General features: G+C 40.1%; 1 protein-coding gene across 13 annotated transcripts in view; it reads left to right on the top strand.

Annotated features, from left to right (window-relative positions):
- LOC138744480 (ankyrin-3-like) overlaps positions 1-22,268 on the top strand; it is a 666,186-nt gene that overhangs the window by 150,719 nt on the left and 493,199 nt on the right. Inside the window, exon 1 of one of the 13 annotated variants that reach the window (XM_069900717.1) lies at positions 4,570-4,968. The exons of the other annotated variants lie outside the window; for them this stretch is intronic. Coding sequence (XP_069756818.1) covers positions 4,966-4,968 — 3 coding nt within the window. The 5' untranslated portion in view covers positions 4,570-4,965. Of the gene's footprint in view, positions 1-4,569; positions 4,969-22,268 lie in introns of those variants that run through there. 13 annotated transcript variants of the gene reach the window in all.

The following is a 22,268-nucleotide window of genomic DNA, read 5'->3' as shown; positions in this document are numbered from 1 at the left end:
TTTATTGCAAAAAAAAAAATTGCTGGACAGTCAGGTTTTTTTAAACTCCAGATTATAGCATTTTTCTACATATCTTTTCTACATTGCACCATTTATTCAAAAAACATTTTTGCTAAATGTGCTGACACTAAGTTACTGCCTTCCAACATTTTACAGTCTTCGAGTTTCTTACCTCACCTTAGGGGTGGAGCTTGTGAATTGTTATATCAAAACAGGGCTCCCTTTTTGAAAGTTTTGTATTCATGGACATTGTTTTGTCAAACCATTCTGCATTGACTGAGGGATAAGGTTTATCATGGTCGATTACAGAATTTATTGTTACAAACGTGTGAAATGACAATTTGGGACAGCTTTATGTCTGAATGCAAGGAGCATTCGTAATAAGGTGGATGAATTAAATGTGGAGATAGCTATTAATGATTATGACATAATTGGAATCACAGAGACATGGCTTCAAGGGGACCGTGACTGGCAGCTCAGCATTCAGGGATATTCGATATTCAGGAGGGATAGACGGAAAGGAAAAGGAGGTGGGGTAGCCAATGCAATTTCCTCAACGTGGGTTTTTTATAGGGAGAAGAGCTAGATTTAACTGGTTATGAATTGCTATTGTTCTGCCTGTGTATAAACATGAGTTTCTACTTGTCATTTTGATACATCCAAAGATGAAAATGGAGCAGAAAAATCAGTGATCGAAAATGAAGATTGAGGATATAATTCTCTTCTTACTGATGTTTTCGTTTGATTTTGTTGTGGTGGGGAAGGGTTGGATGAATACATTGATGTTTGAAAGGGTGAAAATGAATGAACTTTCCTGGTGTAACGTTGTGAATTAATGGATCGAATGTGCCAGAATGCAAGTATTAATAGCAAAGAAATTCAGTGATCTCTGCAACAGTACAGTAATGTTTATTTCTTCTGTTTTGCATTTGGCTCGATTCTGTATACAGTAAACTGACATTCAGAGTGTTGAAATTACCTTAGATAATTAAAAGAAAAACAACATTGTGCTCACCTGGTTCCCAAAGTAAATTTATTCTGTGACAAAGGAAAATTAAGTGTCCATCTATTTCTCCGAGCTCTTAGTTAGTTAGACTGTGCACCTCCCCCTTCCTCCCTCCTGCTCCACCTTTTTATTCAGACATCTGCTTGTTTTTTTTCTTATTCTTGACTAAGGGCTCAGGACCAAAAGGTTGATTGCCCTTTCTTTCCTATGGATGCTGCATGACCTGCTGAGTTTCTCCAGTGTATTGGTGCATTGCGCTTGACCCCAGCGTCTGCATCTTGTTTAACCGGTGATATTCTTGCAGCATTTATTCAGGCCCCCACTCCCCCATCAGCCCCTCCCTGAAGTCCCTGTGAGATTTTTTAAAAACTGTCTGCTTTATTTGACAGTGAATCAAAGGACAGCAACGGGGCTTGTTGAGAGAAGTCTCTGAAACGGGCTCAAATAATAGAAATTAGGAAGCAGAAAGGAACCACTTTTCAATATAATGGTAAAAGGGTTAAGAGTGTGGCTAAAGCAAGCCTGAAGGCTTTATGTCTGAATGCAAGGAGCATTCGTAATAAGGTGGATGAATTAAATGTGGAGATAGCTATTAATGATTATGACATAGTTGGAATCACAGAGACATGGCTTCAAGGGGACCGTGACTGGCAGCTCAGCATTCAGGGATATTCGATATTCAGGAGGGATAGACGGAAAGGAAAAGGAGGTGGGGTAGCATTGTTGGTTAGAATGCAATGGAAAGGAAGGACATTAGCTTGGATGATGTGGAATCGATTATGGGTGGAGCTGCGAAACATTAAGGGGCAGAAGACGCTAGTGGGAGTTGTGTACAGGCAACCTAACAGTAGCAGTGAGGTTAGGGATGGCATTAAGCAGGAAATTGGTAATGCATGCAACAAAGGTACAGCTGTTATAATGGGCAACTTTAATCTACATGTAAATTGGGTGAATCAAATTGGTAAGGGTAATGAAGAAGAGGATTTCTTAGAATGTGTGCGAGATTGTTTTCTAAATCAGCATGTCGTGGAACCAACGAGAAAACAGGCCATTCTCGATTGGGTACTGAGTAATGGGGAGGGATTAATTAGCAATCTTGTTGTGAAAAGCCCCTTGGGCAAGAGTGACCACTATATAGTGGAATTCTTCATTAAGATGTTGAGTGACAGAGTTGGTTCTGAACTTAAAGAGGGATGATTTTGATGATGTGAGATGTGAATTGGCTAAGATAGATTGGCAAATAATACCTGAAGGACTAATGGTGGAAATGCAATGAGAACCATTTAAAGATAGCTTGGATGAAATACAATTAAACATCCCAGTTTGGAAAAAGAATAAATCAAGGAAGGTAGTGCATCCATGGCTAACAAGGAAAATCAGGGAGAGGATCAGATCCAAAGAAGCAGCATATAAATTAGCCAGAAAAAAATCAGTATTCCTGATGATTGGGAGAAATTCAGAATTCAACAGAGGAGGACAAAAGGATTAATTAGGGAAGGTAAAAGGGATTATGAGAAAAAGCTGCCAGGGAACATAAAAAAATGACTGCAAAAGCTTTTATAGATATGGAAAGAGATTAGTTAAGACAAATGTGGCTCCATTACAGACAGAAGCAGGTGTACTGATTATGGGGAGCATGGACATGGCAAACTTTAGTTCTGTCTTCACTCAGGAAAGCATAATTAATCTTCAGGAAATAGTAGGGGATCTAGGATATAATATGAGGGAAGGACTGAAGGAAATAAATGTAAGTCGAGAGTTTGTGTTAGGTAAATTAAAGGGATTTAAGGCAGATCAATCTCCAAGGACTGGATAGTCTGTATCCCAGAGTGATTAAGGAAGTAGTCCAAGAAATAGTGGATGCATTATTGATAATTTTTCAAAACTCTTTCAATTCTGGATTAGTTCCTGAGGATTGGAAGGTGGTAAACATAACCCCCCCCCCTTTCTTTTTAAGAAGAGAGGGAGAGAGAAATTGCGAAACTATAGTCTAGTTAGCCTGAAATAGGTAGTGGGGAAAATGCTACAGTCAGTTATTAAAGATGTGATTGTGGCACACTTGGAAAGTAGTGATATCATCGGACAGAGTCAGCATGGTTTTATGAGGGAAAATCATGTCTGACGAATCTCATAGAATTTTTTGAGGATGTAACTAGTAGAGTGGATAAGGGAGAACCAGTTGATGTGGTATATCTGGACTTTCAGAAGGCATTGATAAGGTCCCGCACAGGAGATTTGTGTCCAAACTTAAAGCACATGGTATTGAGGTGGATAGAGAATTGGTTGACAGACAGGAAGCAAATAGGAAAAAATGTGTTCTTTTTAGAATGGCAGTCAGTGACTTGTGGAGTACCGCAAGGCTCAGTGCTGAGACCACAGTTATTTACAACATATATCAATGAATTAGAATAGAATAGAAAGCAGCATCTCCAAATTTGCAGACGACACGATGCTGGGTGGCAGGGTTAGCTGTGTAGAGGATCCAGGGTGATTTGGACAAGTGAGGTGAGTGGGCCAAGGCATGGCAGATGCAATATAATGTGGATAAATGTGAGGTTATCCACTTTGGAGGAAAGAACAGAAGAGAAGATTATTACCTAACTGGTGTCTGTTTAGGAGCAAGAGAGATGCAACGAGACCTGGGTGTTGCTGTGCACCAGTCATTGAAAGTGGGCATGCATGTACAGCAGGCAGTGAGGAAAGCAAATGATATGTTGGCATTCATAGCAAGAGGATTTGAGTACAGGAGTAGAGAGGTTCTACTGCAGCTGTACAGGGCCTTGGTGTACAGTTTTGGTCTCCTTTTCTGAGGAAATACATCCTTGCCATGGAGGGAGTTCAGAGAAGGTTCGCTGGATTGATACCAGGGATGGTAGGACTTGCATATAAAGAAAGGCTGTATTGACTAGGCTTATACTCGCTGGAATTTAGAAGATTAAGAGGGGGGGGATCTTATAGAAACATATAAAATTTTTAAGGGATTGGACAGGCTAGATGCAGGAAGGTTGTTCCCGATGTTGGGGAAAACCAGAACCAGGGGACACAGTTTAAGGATAAGGGGGAAGTCTTTTAGGACTGAGATGATTTTTTTTTCTCTCAGAGTGGCAAGTCTGTGGAATTCTTTGCCACAGGAAGTACTTGAAGCCGGTTCCTTATCCATATTTAAGGGGAAGTTAGATTTGGCCCTAGTGGTTCAAGGGGTATGGGGAGAAGGCAGGTAGTGGGTACTGAGTAGGTGATCAACCATGATCATAATGAATGGTGGTGTAGGCTTGAAGGGCCAAATGGCCTACTTCTACCCCTATTTTTATGTTTCTGTGGAAGGAGGTGAGGAGGTTATTGTTCAATATTAAATTTAGAGCTGAGGGAATCCTGATACTTCCTATATCCTCCTTTGGAGACTTGAGAATTGATCTTTCAGCTGTGTGACCTCATAGAGCACTTAACGGAAACAATAATTGTATCAGTTGTGACCTTGGTTTCCGCTCCAAGGGCAAACAAAGGACCTCCAGACTTTGTACAATGAGCTGTTAAACATTCCAAGCTTGCATTTCCAACTACAAATCACATTGGCATCATTCCAGGCTTATGTCTGCAAGAGTGAAAGTTACTCTATTGTCATGTAAAGCCATGCAAAGAGATACCACAAGTCTGGTGTCCCAACAACACAGGAAAAAGAAGGAAAGGAGTGTCCCTTCATAGACCATGAGCGTCAGTGGATCCTGCCACCTCCTCTGATGCCATTACCTCCTGTGCCTCCATAACAATTGTAGCTGCGCAGCTTCCTATCCATTCACCGGTGAATCTGAGCTCGTGATCACCATCCTTGGCCCTTGCTCCTTGAACCCCTGAAGCAATTAAGAAGCAGTCAGCGCCTGTGGCCTTTCGAGAGCCCTGCTCACCATCACCACCCTCGTGAATCCCAGTCATGGATACCTGGTTGCCTGAAGCCAGCAGTGATGGTAGGAACCCTACAGCTACAGAGCCCTGTGTTGGTCTGCTGCCGAGGTCTTTGCTGTGATTGTCTAGCAAAAATTTGAATAAGGTTTATGTCGTAAAGGAAATTTATTATGGGGAAGGAGTGAATGGTAAAGTGGGAAGGGATATTTGTCCTGGATGCCAAAGTAGGTATAAATCTCTCTGGTGGACATGAATGAAACAAAACATGTGGCTTTGAAGCTGAGAATGAAGAGGTTGAGAAGAAGATTGTATTTGCGCTGAATGACATTTTGTATCTCTCCCTTCAGAGTGAATAGTTCAAATTTTCCTCATCCTTCACCTGGATCATTGAACTCAGGGGAGTCAGTTAATGAGGGAGAAATGCAGTACAACTCCGATTATCTGAAATGGTTGGGACTGGGCCTATCTCAGATGACTGAATTTTTCAGATAAATGGTCATTTTTTGAAAACAGCCCTGTAGCAACAGCAAATCACTGATATCAATGTTTAAATGGCAAAAAAATAATAAGGGAAGGCTTTCTAACCATTAAAATAATGTTTAATTCTCACCAAAAAAATACTGTCAGCTGCCAATCCCCATTGCCGCTGACAATCACTGGGATGTCTGAACTGCCACAGCCAATCCCCAACACGTCCCCGTCACTGCCGCCGATCCCCGGGAAGGCTTCCCGGGCTGGTGGAACACTGACCGGTGAGTCGGTGTGCTCCTGTCTCCCCGTGGCCTCGTTCCGTCGGGGGCTGTTCTGGCTTTCTGTCCGCCACTCTGGCACCTCATCAGGTCGCTTTGGGGCCAATCCAGCACCTCATGGGTCCGGCTCAATGCAGGATCAATAGTTGTCTTCATTACTCCATAATCCCCCATGCAGTTGGAGCCGCTCTGCGCCAGGGCAAAGCGAATGCCTGACCTGTTCCTGCCTGGGAGGCCACTCTCCTTGATGATGCCGGGACAAGGGATTCTTCTGACTTCTTGTGGCTGGGAGACAGCGGGACACAGTTTGAGATGGAGAGAAAAGTCGATAGGGGAAGGTAAAGAAGAAATGGAAGAGAGAGACTAGGGAATTACCTGAAATGAGGACAGTCATCATTCTAATTTCATGTCGAGTGAATTTTTTTTCAACCTGTGAAGTCAGTTCGGCTGAGAAAAAAACATTTTGATAGGTGAGGATTTCTGATTTGTTTCGGATATCCTAATTTATCCTAAAAAAAAATGGCCAGCCCATTGAGACAGTTGTGAGGAAGGCACATCAATGGTTCTACTTTCCAAGGAGTTTAACAGAATTTGGGCCTGTTGTTGAATGCTCGCTCACTTAGAAAGTATACTGGCTGGTTGCATCACGATGTGGTTTTGAAACTTGAATGTCCAGGAATGCAGAAGGTAGAAGAAAATGCCAAGCCCAGACAAGTCCATCATGGCACTGACTCTCCCCACCTTCCATCAAAATGCAGCATCATAACAGTCCCCCCCTCATCCTGATCATGCACCATTCTCCCTGCTAACTTCAGGCGGAAACTACAGAAATCTAACGTCCAGCACCATTGGTTCCAGAACTGTTTCTCCAACAGCTATAAAGGTCTTGACTCTCCCTGTACAATCAACACTGCTCCAAGTCTCTCTAAGATCTGTCTGCACTATTTACACATTTTTGCACTACTGGCCAATTATTTGTTTATTTATTTATATTCTCTTTTAATATTTATTATCCTTTAATCTCTCAGCAGTGTTAATTATACTTAAATCGTTTTTTTTGTGAACCTGAGAAGCTGCCCTAGGGTGGTTTAGATGGAGCCATGAGAACTAATTGAGGAAGAGAGAGATGAATACTTCAAAGAGGAAAAGATGAAGCCAACAAAGATCAGTCATGATTATCTTGGATAGGCTTGAGAGGCCTAGTGACCTACTCCTGATTGGAAGAACTGTTACCACCTGCAGGGGACAACCGTTTGTGATAACTCCAATTAATTTACCTCTTTCCAAAGAAATTTATCTGGGTGCTGTGACTTTCCTTTGTATTTGCAATATACAGAAGCTTTAAAGACTCTAACATTGTTGTAGTCATCTGAAACTGTCAACAAAAACTGTGGTCGATATTTCAATAGAATGCCATCTGTTTCTGTTTCCAGAAAGATGTATTAAGAGCCAGATTTCTGTCAGCTGTTGATTTTGTTTTTCACAGTAGAAATGTTCTCTAGTAGATATTTTAAGGACCAGAATCGCTCCCTAGTTGGCTTACTTATAATTAAGGAAGCATTCATAAGAGGAAATGTTTTCACATCATGTTATCAAATCTAATGCAGCTGGTGTGATATAGCCTAGACCTTAAGAAGCAAATAAGCTCTCAGAAGAAATTGCAGATGCACTCTGGGACAACTAGGTGGAAACAATAGTGACTTCAGTTACTGTTGAATAGATGAAGCAAGTGCAGAGATTGGTTATCACGTGTACGCAAGCCTTGGTAGAAACTGTTTAGTTTTACTGCATGCATTAGAACAGTCATTCATAGCTATGGAAATGATTTAGCTGTAACTTGAATCTTGAGATAGTCTGAACACTTGCCAGGTACAAAACCAGGGGCAATCATACACTGATAGTGTAAGATAGAGTCATGCAGAAATAACTTGGATGTGTTAATTAATCCTATCAGCACTGGGGGTTATCAGTCAGCAGATAAAATTTAAAAAAATCTTGCTGTTATTAAAACAGCCATCAGTAAGGCAAATATGGAAAATGAAATCTACTGATCAGTTTGGAGTTGCCAGGAATCACTCAAAAGCATGGGTAGAAAATGGGTGACTTTTCTTTGGATCATTTAACCTAGAGAGTGCCTCACCAGAAAAATAAAACCTAAACAGATTTTTGGAAAAATAGCCTGCACAGAGAGCTGGCAGGAGCACAGAATGCATCCAATAAACCCCCACCCAGCCTACTTCCCAATTCTTCTTACAATTGATCCCCCTCCCCCCCTTGTATAGCCAGTGTTCTGCTTCTGGAACAGGAGCTCACTGGCTGAGAGGCTGGGAACTATGTGCAAGCTCGCAGCCACCGCAAGAATGCCAAGTTGTGCAAAATAAATGTAAATATGTAGCTGTTGGAACATTCACAGCACTTTCTCAACTTGAAAAGTCGGATCAGTATCTGCCAAGGTATGCCGTACAAACCCATCAATCTGTCTAATCCAATTACCAGCTTCATGGTTTTCTTTGCATCCTTCTGCGTGTAATATATTTAGATATTGAAATGCAGTTACTTCATATATACTGTTTACGTTAATATTGGCTTTTGCAAGGTGATTTACATCCCAGTTCAAATATTTGCCAACTGTTCCAAGCAGATAGAAAAGACATCTTGTTTCCCCCTCCCCTCTTTTTATGTTTAATATCTGCCCTTCCCACTTTAGTCCCAACAAAGGGTCTCGAACTGAAACATTGACCATTTCTCTCCATGGGCACTGCCTGACCCATTGAGTTCATCCAGCTTCTCTTTGTTCACTCAAGCTTCAAGCATCTTTGTTTCACCCATTCACTTCTCTGGAGGCATGTGGTCTCCTAATGATGTCATCAAGCCATAGGGTTAAGAAGTAGCCAGTCTGCGGGCGGTAAACGTGCATTCCATGCCATTTTCTCCTTGACGTTGTTTGGAAAAAAGATGACCTTTGATTCAGCTGCTCAACTTCCAATGAACTTCAGAAGAAGCCTGTTTTCACAGATTTGTCTTGTAAATGACACTTGTTGTGACTTTCCAGGACACTGATCAGAATGACAACCCACTGATGTTGAAGATCTTTGGCTTTGAATGTGTTCCTATGTTTTGATGCCCAAAATTTTTATTTGAATTTTCTGATTTTTTTTGTCTGTTGTCATCTTTCTTCCCAAGTTTCAGCACCTCCACTGGGCAAGATTGCCTCTCATCACTTTTTGTTCCATTGTTGTGGATTGGTTTGTGAAAGAAATCCCAGGAAGCAGTAGGAAAAGGGTGGAGCTTAGCGGCTCTCTGGAGAATCTGGATTATCGGAGGGCGTCCACATGTTCTTGGATCATCAGAAGGACAGGGAAGAGAGAGGGCACAGAGATGGTGCAAGAGCATGAATTAAAAGTAACCATTGACAAAACAAAACTGATGAAAATGAATTTCCACTGTTATTAATTGCAAGTCATCAAGGTGAAGCTTTTCTTTTATGGGAGTAGTTTTGCAAGGTACTAGTAGGCCAGCACAGTTGGCGCAATGCTGTTGCAGCGCTGCAGACCGGGATTCGAATCTGGCGCTGTCTGTAAAGAGTTTATATGTTCACCCCGTGTCTGTGTGGGTGTCCTCCAGGTGCTCCGGTTTCCTCCGACTCTCCGGGGCTGTAGGTCATTTGGGTGCAATTGGGCAGCACGAGCTTGTGGGCCAAAAGGGCATGTCTGGATTTTTAAATTGTAAGGACAGTCTTGCTGGTCGCAGTCACGAGCCAGAAAATCAGGGTCCAAAACCCAGGGCATTCTTAAAACATCCATTCTGTTGGCTTGTTGTTATACCTGTACTTTGTATACTTCCAGGTTTAAAGTGAAATAATTGCTCAGAATCAATTCTTATCTTACTAAATACTTGTAATGACAGAAGGAGAAAATTTGGCCAATTGGGTTCATGTCAAATACTGAAAGCAATTCTGTTAGCCCCATTCTCCATCTCTACTTCCTCGTACCCCTGCTCTCTAAACACACACATGCCCATCAATCCCTTTTGATAATACCTTTCATGAACTTAAACTGAGGGTCACTTCATGGAGTCAATTAACCAGCAGAATGTCTTTGGAGGAAACAGGCACATCTCGAAGAAAGCCACACAGTTATGGAGAGATCAATTCTGATCCGAGGAACCTTGGCAATAATTTGTGCAATTGGTTTGATAATTGATTTTGAAAGTGTGTAGTGAAGCTGGTGTCTTCTGGAGCGTCAATTAGTGTAGATTAATTTGTGTTCATGGGGCTAAACAATACAAAACTCGTATTCAATGAGTTAAGTTGTTTTCCTAAAACAATGCTTCAGTTGTTCAGGCTTCTGACTTAAGGTGCAATTATTTTGACTTGCTTCTCATTAAGAAAATTTTGCAGTGCTTGCTTATTTAACCTGCACTCTTGAGTTCTAAAGAGAGCTTGTGATGGCGTTCAAAACTAGGAGTCATCAACATAAGATCATCTGCAACAAATCCAATACATGATATGGGAGAAACTTTACTCAGTGATTAGAATATGAAACTTGCTAACACATGACAGCTGAGGTGAAAAGCACAGATATATTTAAGATGCCTGATTTGTACCTGAAGGACAAAAGCATGGAAACGAATGTCAAATATAAGAGATAATATTGAGTAGAAGCTTAAATACCATCAGATTTTTTGACCTTAATCATAAGTTCTGCATAATAGTTTCATGAATTATATGTCAACATCTTTGAGTTGGAATTTTATTCAGGGGAATGAATTGAACTTTTAAAGCTCGTGGTGAGAAATAAAAATAAACTTGCATTTATTTTTACCTAATTACCACTGATCAATAACAGTTGAGGAATTGTGACTAAAGGCTTATTTTAAGTAGGCTGGAAAATGGAGATGAGACTTTCGGACAGCGATGGTCTACTTGGTTTTGATTTACTTAAAGGAGTACAAATGTCAGCAGTGAAAGTGCAAGCCAGGGTACAAGGAGGCAATTCTCGTGTCCTTTAAATTCACACTGAGGGATATTTTACCACTGTTGGATTATTTTGTGCAGCCAATGTTTTCCGAAGTGTCCGTTACACCCATGTTCTTGGGATATGGTTAGGGTGTAACACCTCAATAGTCTCACTTGAAAAGACTGATGGGGTCTTGGTTTAATACGTCAACTGTGACTGCAAGCCTTTGTCTCTCCATAACAATACTATGTTGGAATGTCAGCAGAAATTCCCATGTCTTTGGAGGTGAGTTTGAACCCATGACTCCACTCCATGGAGCGGCATGGTTGGAGGTAGTGGTTAACGCCACATCAGCGATTGGGACCAGGATTTGAATCCCATGCTGTCTGTAAAGGAGTTTGTACGTTCTCTCTGTGTTTGCGTGGGTTTTCCCCAGAGGCTCCGGTTTCCTCCCACCATTTGAAATGTACTGGTGGTGTAGGTTAATTGGGTATAGATTGGGTGGCATGGGCTTGTGGGCCGAAATGGCCTCTTACCATCCTGAATGTCTAAATTTAAATTTTACAATGTAATCATCTGAATCAGAATTAATTTCTCATGTAATGAACTTGAAAGAAATTGGGAAGAGTTATAAAGTCAGTCAGCTTTTCATTTTATTTTTGTTTTAATTTAAAAGTGGCTTAATCAATTTTCTGCACTGACTTGGCTAATCCTTTGTAACGAGCCAAATATGAAGAAGGAAGCCTTTCAATATAATTATTTTTCATCCATTTATCCAACATAGCCACAGCTAAGTAGCTGTCAGATGTTGAATTCCTTTCAGTTTCTGAGCATTTCAAACAATCGGCATTTTTCTGATTTCTTTAGCTTACTGAAACATTTCAATGTCCTTCTCCGAAGTCACACAAGGAAGTATTTGGAGAGGCGACTGTGGACTGGTCAAAACAAATCAGCATAAGCCATTTATGTTGGCTTGCTGGAAGCATCCTGAATTCAAACACATGACCAGTCCTTAATTTAAAACCAAAATCACATTCGGAGGGGATATCATGGTGACACAGTAGTGATTGCCGCTGACTTTCATTTCCTGGAACTTGCTTTTGATCCTCACCTTAGTCAGTGTGAAGATTGTGTTCTCTGTGACCTCGTGGGTTTCCTCCATGTAGTTTGTTTTGTTTCTTCCCAAGTGCTGGAGATGAGCTGGTTGATTAAATGGCTGTTATAAATTACTCCCTTGTGTAGATTTCTGGTTGAAAAAAAGAATCAAATGGAAGAATGCAAGAAATGATAGATGCATGGGTGCAAGGAAAATAAAGATTTTGGGAAGGGGTCTAATGGAGAAGCTTCCTGTGAGCTGATATGGACCCAGTGGGCTGAATGGCATCTGGAATTATTATATAAACCTGATTGATAAACTCTAGCAAGATCCACCTGGTTGTATATTATTAACTTTGTTTTGGTGTGTCTTTTAATTTCAAATTCCAACTACATCCCAGATGTGGAATTTATGAGTAAAACAGATTGAAGGGAAGAGATTTTCTTTTCCTGCTTCCAGCTGTTAATTGCTGAAATGCATCCAGATAAGGCCAGGTTGGACAGCCAGTCTTAGGTTCATAGGGCAGAACATGTAAACTCTGCTCAGTCAGTTAGGATCAAACCCCAACTCCCTGAAGCTGTGCCCAAATCTTTTTTTTCCTCGTTGCAAAGCTCAAGTCGTTCACTTTAAATATAATTGGAAGATTGTTTTGAGATTAACTAGAGGGAGCTGCAATTTGTAAATATGATTTGTTTGGTATTTGTAAGAGCCAAGTTGGTGAAGGTTTTGGAACTTCTTACCAGCCTCTTTGTTTGTTCTGGTGTGGAGAGCAGTGGTTTCACGTGCACCTGGGAGACAGAGCATGGAAACAAGCCCTTCAGCCCAACTTGTCCATCCCAACCAAATTGTTTCCTTGAACTCATTCCAGTTGCTTGCATTTGGTTGATACCCCTCCAAAGCTTTCTTATCAATGTATCTGGCTAAACTGATTTTAAATGTTACACCTGTACCTCCAGCACCTCATTCCACATGCCCTCCGCCCTCTTTGCGTAAGGTGCCCTTTAGTCTCTTTTTAAATCTTTCCCCTTTTTAAATCTATGCCCTCTTGTTTTAGATTTCCCTACGCTGTGGAGAAAAGACTATTTTACTTATCCTTGCCCCTCATGACTTTATAAACCTCCCTTTTGGCCACTTTTCAGCCTCCCATGCTCCAATAAATAAAGTAATGCATAGGTTAAAGTCATGAACAGTGTTTTAATTTATCAGGCTTTTTGGTGACACAGCTTTATTTTCTCTTTGGTTTTGCTCTGTTACATCTCTGTGATTCCTTGTGAAATATCGTCCAGAAGGCTTGGCTGTCAACCGCATGTATGCAAATCACAATATGTTATCTGCCTCTTTTTCCATGCAAAGTCCAATGATTTGTTGCAAAGTTCAAATCAGTTTCTGCAGAAAGACCAACCTCTCTTCCTATCTCTGCTCCTCAGCAGGTGAAAACCTCACTCATGTCTTGCCTTCACTTTCCAGAGCATCATCTTTGTTGGCTTCTTCTAGCTGAAGCAACAACTTCAGAAAAAAAAAACAAACGCACACACTGGTCGCCCACTGTTATTGAGAAACTGCTAGTTACTTTTGACCAACAAAGATGAAACTATGTTCTGCTCGTGGGCTTGTTATTGTTATTGAAAAAAAATCTGAGGGTTGTTAGGTTTGTTGCAACATCGTGTTGTATTTGTGTCAATAATGAATTAATTTTACCATTTGATATTTCAAGGGTGAGAGGGTGTAAATGTTTCCAAAGGCAAGGGAATTAATTACAGTAAAATATTTTGACCGGTGACAGACCAACTTCATTAAAACAGATGATCTGTACACTTTTGTTGTTTCTGATCTTTGCTGAAATTGATTTGCATGTTTCCCATAGTGGTAACACAGTCTTTCACCAGCTCCAAAGGAGCTTAAAAAAAGTTTTCATTTCTTGTTGTCTCATTTTCTTCACTTCATTTTTTCTCTCTCAAATCAAGCATTCAAGATATTTTCCCGCATGTGTTATATGCGTATTTTACAAACCAGGCAACCATTTTATGCCTGTGCGCGGTATACATGGATACATGTTGAAAGAGTGCACACAATTAATGGGCGTGGGAAAGTCGAATTGGCAATTTATAGTGGGCATGGGAATATAATAGCAGCATTGAAAGAAAACACACAATATATAGCACCTGTGGGAAAGATGTGCCGGCAATTTTTTAGTAAGCATGCAAATGTAATAGAGGCAATGAAAGAACACGCACAATTTATAGCAGGCGTGAGAAATTTTGATTTTGGGAATATCTCTTTGTCCTGAATTCCTATAAACAGGAAATTCTGGCTAGGGCATTGTCAGTCTTCAATCAATTTAATTGATTCCTCTCCAAAGTTTCTTTATGTGTTGCAGCAGGATATCATCTATATAATGGGTGATTGACACCTCTGGAGGAAGTTGATTGGATGTTAATTGTGGGATTAACTGTGGCAGATACTGGTATGTACTTTATCTCATGTCCCAATTAAATGCAAATTGCTTTTATCAGTTGGAATTTAGAATACCACACCCGCACAGTATATGCATGTACGTGTTATATGAAAATATCTTTGAACAATTTATGCTGTTCTGTGCATTATATGCATCTGCACATTATAAATGAAAATTTGATAGATGGATAGAAGAGGTCATCCTTCATTTCAGTTTGCCAAACACCTGAGGTTTCTCTGCTTGAATATAGTTGCAGTCATGTATATTTAAGATAAGGTTGGATAGATTTTTACAAATTGGGGGAATGAAGGGATGTGGGGAAAAGGCAGGTAGGTGGAGATGAACCTGTCATCAGACCAGCTACAATCTCATTGAATGGCAGAGCAGAGCTTGACAGGCCAGATGGTGAAGTTATGTTGAGCCCCACTGCAGCAGGGGAGATGGCCAAGGGTGGACAGGCTGGTGTAGTAATGAGAATGGTATCTTTTATCAAGTTCTGTCATGTGATGCGATGGAGCCATTCCTATCCTATAGAATACAATTATTAGTTTTGATGAGCGGCTGGGTATGCATTTCCTCGAGTGGAGGAGGTTAAGGCAGGATACAATTGGCATATGTAAAATTATATGTGCTGCAATTGGGGTTGTCTGCAGCAATCTTTCCCCCATATCAGAAGTGAACAAAACGAGAGGGCATAGATTATAGAGGGAAGATCCTGCTCCTATTTCTTATGTTCTTATCAGTGAACATGCCATTCGGTCCATCACATACTTGCTAACCAGTGAGCACCCATTTGTATTAATCCCATCTTTCAGCACTTGGCCTATAACCTTCTATGCCGTGGTGATTTCAAAGCTGATCTAAACACTTCTCAAATGCTGTTGACAACTCTGCTTACATCACCCACTCCAGCAGTGCATTCCAGGTACTCACTGTTCTCTGAGTGAAAAGATTCTACTTAAATCACCTCTAAGTTTCTTCCCCCTGTATTGATGTCTTTTCATTCTATTCATTTCTGATACACTATGAGGGAAAGATTGCTGCAGATTGTAATAATTATCATTTTATATACCTCAATAGTATCCTGGAATGTTAAATCGAAGGAAAGATGTTTAGAAAGATGCCTGTATTAGCAAATAATCCCATGGCATTGCTACTAAATGGATTAGGGAAGTTTGTTATTCAAATATACACTCCGCCCGCCCCCCCGCCCCCCATCCCCGGTACTCACTGAAATTAAGCATTCAGAAAGAAATCAGAGGTAAAGGGTGATTGAATGAGTCATGTTAGCATGTAAAATTAAAGACGTTATTTAATGATGACAGCGTCCATTTTAGGGATGTGCAGCACTTTGCATGATCTGGCTAAAAAATGGCATAACCTCACCCGTCTCCCTAATTTCATTCATCAATGCAAATATTTGGAGGCTTGTTTTGTTTCTGAGTTTTTCATTGTTCAGACTAGTTCAGTTTGGTGGGAGCTGATTTGGATGTCGGATGAGATCCTTGAACTCATGAAGTTAATTCTGTCAGTCAAAATATTATCATGTAGAATCTAAGAACATAAGAAGGTTTAGTTTGTATTTATATAGTTTAATATTGAAGCCCATGTCTTTTGCAGTTGATGAGAATAATATTAATTGACTATTTCTAGTTACCTTGAGAAAATAGCATTGACTCTGACAATGACCGATTAGAATCCAGCAGTGTGGACCAGAGTGGTTCCACCATGAAGGACATTAATTAACTGATGTATTTAATTTCCTCCACATCCTGGAAACTGAATGGATAAATAAAAATGTTCACATTATTCACCCGTGATTGACACACATTTGTAATTTCTGAATGGGCTGGAGATTGCTTGTGAAGTCTTCCTTCTGAAGTACGAGAGTTTCACAATGTATCCTGTGTCATTTTCCTTTTTCAATTTTTTTTATTGGTTTTTTATAATAAATACAGTGCAATGAAGAAAAGGGAACAAAACTGAAAATACAATATCGCATATAAAGATCAAACCATATAAACTTGGTCCGCCCTCCAGTGCACTGGGTGAAGACAGAAAATGCATCAAAAATATTATATATAAAATATAAAAAACACCTAATCTACTGTATTAAAGAAATAAAACTAACCCAAAAAAACCCATCTGAGCAGCTTATCCTTAGGGTTACATTGTATTTTGTAGCTTTTGATTCATACCATGAATCAAAAAGCAAAGGCAAGACTCTATCTCATCTGGAAGAGTGAGTACATCTATTCACATTAAAAACATTTGCATCAAATGAAAATAAGACATATAAGGTCGCCATGTATCTTCAAATTTCACCAATGAATCAAATACATGATATCTAAATTTTTTTCTGAACTTAAACAGGACATAACACGAGAGAACCATTTAAACACTGTTGTTGGTCTAGAATAAATTTTGTTCTTCCAAATAAAGAAAGAACTTTTGAGGAACTATTATCAAAAAAAGACTTTGGGATGAAAAATGGAGTTGCTTGAAATAGATATAAAAACTTAGGTAATGTTATTATTTTAACTGCATTAATATGACCTATTAAGGAGACCATCAAGAAAAAGACAATCTCACATACTCGAATAGAGGACAAAAATTGAGTTTATGTAAATCTTTAAATTGTTTGGTAATTTTAACCTCTAAGTTTATGACATTATCTTTGATAATCTTTAATGCATATTAATTGGAAAAATTTCACTTTTATGAAGGTTTAATTTAAACCAGAGAAAGAGCTGAATTGAGAAAAGACATAACATAGCTGGAATAGATCTTTTGGGATTTGAAATATGAACTAATAGATCATCTGCAGACAAAGAAATCTTAGGAGGTTCAAGGGATTGTCAGAAGTGGAGCAACTCATAAGATTTCTTTGATCTAGCTATTTGATCTAGCTTTAAAACCTCTGGCAATAGGCCTTAGAGACACTCATGAAGTTCAAGGGATTGTCAGAAATGGAGCAACTCATGAGTGTCTCTAAGGCCTATTGCCAGAGGTTTTAAAGCTAGATCAAATAGCAAGGGGCTAAGGGGACAACCCTGTCTAGTTCCCCTAAACATCCTAAATAAGGAGAATTTGTTATTATTAGTAATCACCAGACCTAAGGGAGTACTATAAATCAATTTAATCCATGATATAAAGGCCATACCAAAATTAAATCTCCTTAACGTTTCAAATAAATAGTTCCACTCCACTCTGTCCAAAGCCTTTTCATTATCTAGAGAAACTACACATTCTGGAATTGTGTCTGAAGGGGAATAAATAATATTTAATAATCTGCAGATGTTAAAATGTGAATAACGACCTTTAATAAATCTTTAGATTTAACAGAGGGAAGGTATTTTTCAACCACCAGCCAAAATTTTAGAAAGAAATCTATATTTAGCAAAGAAATTGGCCTATAGGAAGTACATTCAGTCAGATCTTTATCTTTTTTAGGCATCAATGAAATTGATGTTTCATTCGAAGTTGCCGGAAAGGCCCCAGAAAAAATGGAATTTTCAAATACTTTACATAGTGGTGGGACAGTTGAATTAGTAAATGATTTTTAAAATTCTACCGCAAAGCCATCCAGACCTGGGGCTTTGCCAGATTGAAGAGAAGAAATAGCTTGGGAAACTTCCAACTTTGAAATTGGAGCTTCCAGCAAGTTTTAATCTTCTGGTGATATTTTGGGAATATTCATTCGTTGCAAGAATCTATCCATTGAAATAGGATTGTCAAGAAATTCCAATTTATATAGATCTGAATAGAATTCCTGAAACACTTTATTAATTTCAGCATGATCAAAAGTAAAATTTCCATTCTTCTTGCATTTCTTTGTAATTTGCCTTTTATATGCCGCTGCTTTCTGTTGACTAGTTAACAGCTTACCTGATTTCTCTCCTTGTCATTTTTATGGCTGTTCAATTGTAGAGCTACAGGTTGTAATAAGGGCGGAATTTGCAAAAACTGTTCCTGGCTGCTGAAATGTATATAAAAGCAAGTTTAAAGATCCTATAAAGGAGATTTGTTAGACAGCTTTAAAGTCATATATGTACTGAACTTATTTCAGTCATCTCCAATTGTCAAAATCTTCAACACCATTTATCATAATGTTCGCTGTCCCCCAACATTTTGGTTAGAAATGAGGCAAATGAACAGAAGTGCACACTTGTAACTTGTCTTGATATTCCCTATTGGAATCGTGGGTTTATACCTAATTTCTCAGGTCTAAAGATCATCTACTTAGCTGGATGATTCTGTGTAGCAACAGTACGTCACAGTTTTGGTGATTCTGTATTAATTGGTCCAGAGTGAACACCAGTCAACAAAACCTGATTAGGCCACAATCATCAAAATACCATTGATCAGATATTTTATTGCATCTACTTAACAGATCGACAGATAGACCACACTGGTTGTTTTAAGGACACTTGCTACCAAAATGTGGGTTATAGGCACCTAGGCACAAGCCAACTAAAGAGTTACAGAGATGATTCTGAGCGTTAATAATCAGATCTGTCTTCCTTGCAACTTTGTTCTTCATGTGAAATCCTAACCTTACCAATCATCAATCGAACTATAATCCCTTTACTCCCACATGGTGATACAGTCAAATATCATTTCAACTCCATCTTCAAGTTTTCTGATGACAGTTCAGTGATTGGCCAGGTATCAAGTAACAACCTTTGTCTCAACACAAGTCAAGTGAAGAAGATTATTAACTTCAGGAGAGGGGCAGGGACCACACCTATGTTCACACTAATGTTGCTGAAGTCAAAAGAGAGGATAGCTTCAAATTTTTGGGAATAAATAATTGCAATGACCGGACCTGGAACAAGTGCATTGAGGTAACTGTCAAACAAAAAGCAAGCTGATGCCATTACTTTCTTAAAAGATTAAGGAAGTTTGGCATGTCACCTTGTCCCTCAACAACTTCTGCAGGTGCACCATTGAAAGCCTACTTGCTGGATGTGTCACAGTGTGGTATGGGAGCTGCTCTGTTCAAGATCAGAAAAAGCTACGGAGCCAATATACTGAAAGACCCAGCGCACACTCTGTTCTCTCTCCTCCCATTGTGGAAAAGGCTTAAGAGTATGAAAGCGTGCATCAATGTTTATATTCATTTTCTTCTCTGTGACCATCTCACAACATTGCTATCATGTTGGCCTTGGTACTAATTGAGTTCTTTTCATTTCTGGATTACTGCCGGTGCCACGAGCTAGGGAAAGTCAGAACAGGAAGATACTGGTTGAACCCCTATTGTCCGACAACTGCCGTGGTCCAGCACATTTTGAATCTGCTGCCGTTGAACAACCTCCTTACAGACAGTGTAGGACTTGAACCCCGATCCCGATCACTGGTGCTATAAAGGTTGAATCTGCTGTGATCAGGACCAGGGTTCAAGTCCCACGTTGTCTGTAAGGTGTTTGTACTAATATCACAATTGCTGGCACTGTGAAGGCAATGCACTAATCTCTACGCTAACCACGCAGGGCCCATAGTATTATTTCCTGTTTTAAGCTTTGTTCTACTTTTGATGTGTTTACATAGGAGGTTCCTTTAGGGGGTCAATTTCTGTTTCCGGCATTTTCAGTAGTCCGACAATGGCCATGGCTCGACGTCACAGTATTAAAGAGGTTCAACCTGTACCGCATACAAATGAGTGGCTGAAGAGATGGGGCAGGGTTTCAAGTTTTTGGATCATTTTCTGGGGAAGGGGTGACCTGCACAAGTGGGATGGAGACCGTCTAAACTGGGGGAGGGGGAAAACCAATATGCTGGCTGGGAGATTTTTGCTAATGCTGGTGAGGGGGAGAGGAGTGTGGTTTAAACTAGATTAGCAAGTAAGTGGGAACTGAAGTGAAGAGGTGGGGAAGGGGCAGTTTGCACACAAGTAGGAACAGCAGGTAGGGAGGTTGTGTGGAAGGACAAGCAGGTAGGGCAAAATTGCAGTCATGGGGATGAGTTGCCATGCAACAAGATCACAGAGTAAAAAATAATAACAAAAAACAGAGCTAAAGGTTTTGTTTTTAAATGCACACATCATAGAAAAGAAAGTGGACGACCTTGTAGTACTGCTACAGATTGGCAGATATGATATGGCCATCGTGCAGACGCAGCTAAAGGATGGACGTCATTGGGAGCTAAATATACAAGGATACACAATGTATCGAAAGGATAGGCAGATAAGCACAGGGGTGGCTTGGCTCTGTTGGTAAGGCTGCAGAAGGAATTGGGCAGGTTAAGAGAATGGGCAGAAAAGTGACAAATGAAAAACAATGTCAGAAAGTGTACGGTCATGCACTTTGGTAGTAAAAATAAAGAGGCTAACTATTTTCCAAATGGGGAGAAAATTGAAAATTCCTGGATGCAAAAGAACCTGACAGTCGTCTTGCAGGATACCCAGAAGTAAAGTTGCATGTTGAGAAGGTAAATGCAATGCACGAGGAGTAGAATATAAGAGCAGGGATGTGATGTTAAGGCTTTATAAGGCACTGGTGAGACCTCACTTTGAGGAATGGGAGCAGTTTTGGGCTCCTCATTTAAGAAAGGATGTGCTGATGTTGGAGATAGTTCAGAGGAGGTTCACAAGGATAATTCCGGGAATTAAAGGATTATCATATGAGGAACATTTACCAACTCTTGTCTTGTACTCGTTGGAATTTAGGAGAATCAGGGGTGGATCTCATTCAACCTGTACCGCATATAAATGAGTGGCTGAAGAGATGGAACATGTTGAAATATTGAAAGGTATAGAATGAGTATATGTAAAAAAAGATTATTTCCCATGGTGGGAGAATCTAGAATAAGAGGGCACAACTTCAGGATTGAAGGGTGTTCACTTAGAACAGAGATGCAGATATTTCTTTAGAAGGTAACCTGTTGATTTGTTCACAGAAGAACTCTTCTCATTGCACAAGGTATTTTAGACCATAAGACATAGGACCAGAAATAGGCAATTCTGTCATCTGCCCCACTACCCAGCCTTCTCCCCATAACCTTTTATGCTCTGGCTAATCAAGGACCTATCAATCTCTCCCTTAAATATGCTCAGTGACTTGACCTCCACAACTGCCCTTCGGCTGAAGAAATTCCTCCCCATCTCTGTTCTAAGTGAACGCCCTTCAATTCTGAAGTTCTGCCCACTTGTCATAACACCTTTTTATAGTGGGGAAGAAAAGAGAATGTAAAGGCGGATATTCTCTGCCTCTACATCACTTCACTTACCTTCGTGAAAGGTCTGAGGGCAGATTCAGCAGCCGAACTCCAATCAGCCAAAGGGGGGTGCGGGGGGGGTTACACTCAGAAGTGGAGCGAGGCCACTCCACCTCCTCCATGAAGGCAATGCCACTGAAAGCGGCTGCGAGGGGGCAGGCTGATGATATCACGATGATGTTGTTAGCCTGTGACCTAGGAACATAAATTTTAAAGTGTTAATTGTGCTCAGTTACTTATTACTCTCGTCAGTTACATTATTCCATTGGAAACGTTTCTACATATATTCTGTCCTTGCCTTTCAAAATGTTTCAGTGAAATTCCCCACCCCCTCATTTTCCAAAATTCCTTCATGTACAGGGCAAGCTCTGTCAAACACTCCTCATATGATAATCCTATATAACAAATACACTTCAAACTTTAAATCATGATGACTTGACAAAGGTTCCTGCTGACTGGAACCTGTTATAGTTATGAGCCAAGGATTTTCAGCAGATCTGGACACCTTATTAATGCAATTAATGCAGTCCAAATAAGAAAATCAACTGAATTAAATTGTCAAATGCTTGTCAGAGAAATCAAGAAGCCAAGCTCGGTCGAGAGCTTGTGTATAAGACTGTGGTTAGTTTTGTTCAGTGATGTAGAAAGAAAAGATTTAAACTTGAGCCACATGAGTGGCCGCAGATGCTGGAATAGGGAGCAAAAAGATCATCTGCAGAAGGTACTCAACAGATTAAGCAGCATCCGTGACAGAGAAAAAAAATGACTGAAGGTTGAAACTTTTCAATTCACGTTGAAGTGTTCTGACCCTGCAGATTGTTGTTGCTCCAGATTTTGACTTGTCACGGGGTATACAGAGAAAAGTTGGAGGTATTCTTCAACCCCAGTA

This window comes from Narcine bancroftii, chromosome 10 (assembly GCF_036971445.1).
Source record: "Narcine bancroftii isolate sNarBan1 chromosome 10, sNarBan1.hap1, whole genome shotgun sequence".
Classification (NCBI taxonomy): domain Eukaryota; kingdom Metazoa; phylum Chordata; class Chondrichthyes; order Torpediniformes; family Narcinidae; genus Narcine; species Narcine bancroftii.
This window is presented reverse-complemented; position numbering and strand designations above follow the sequence as displayed.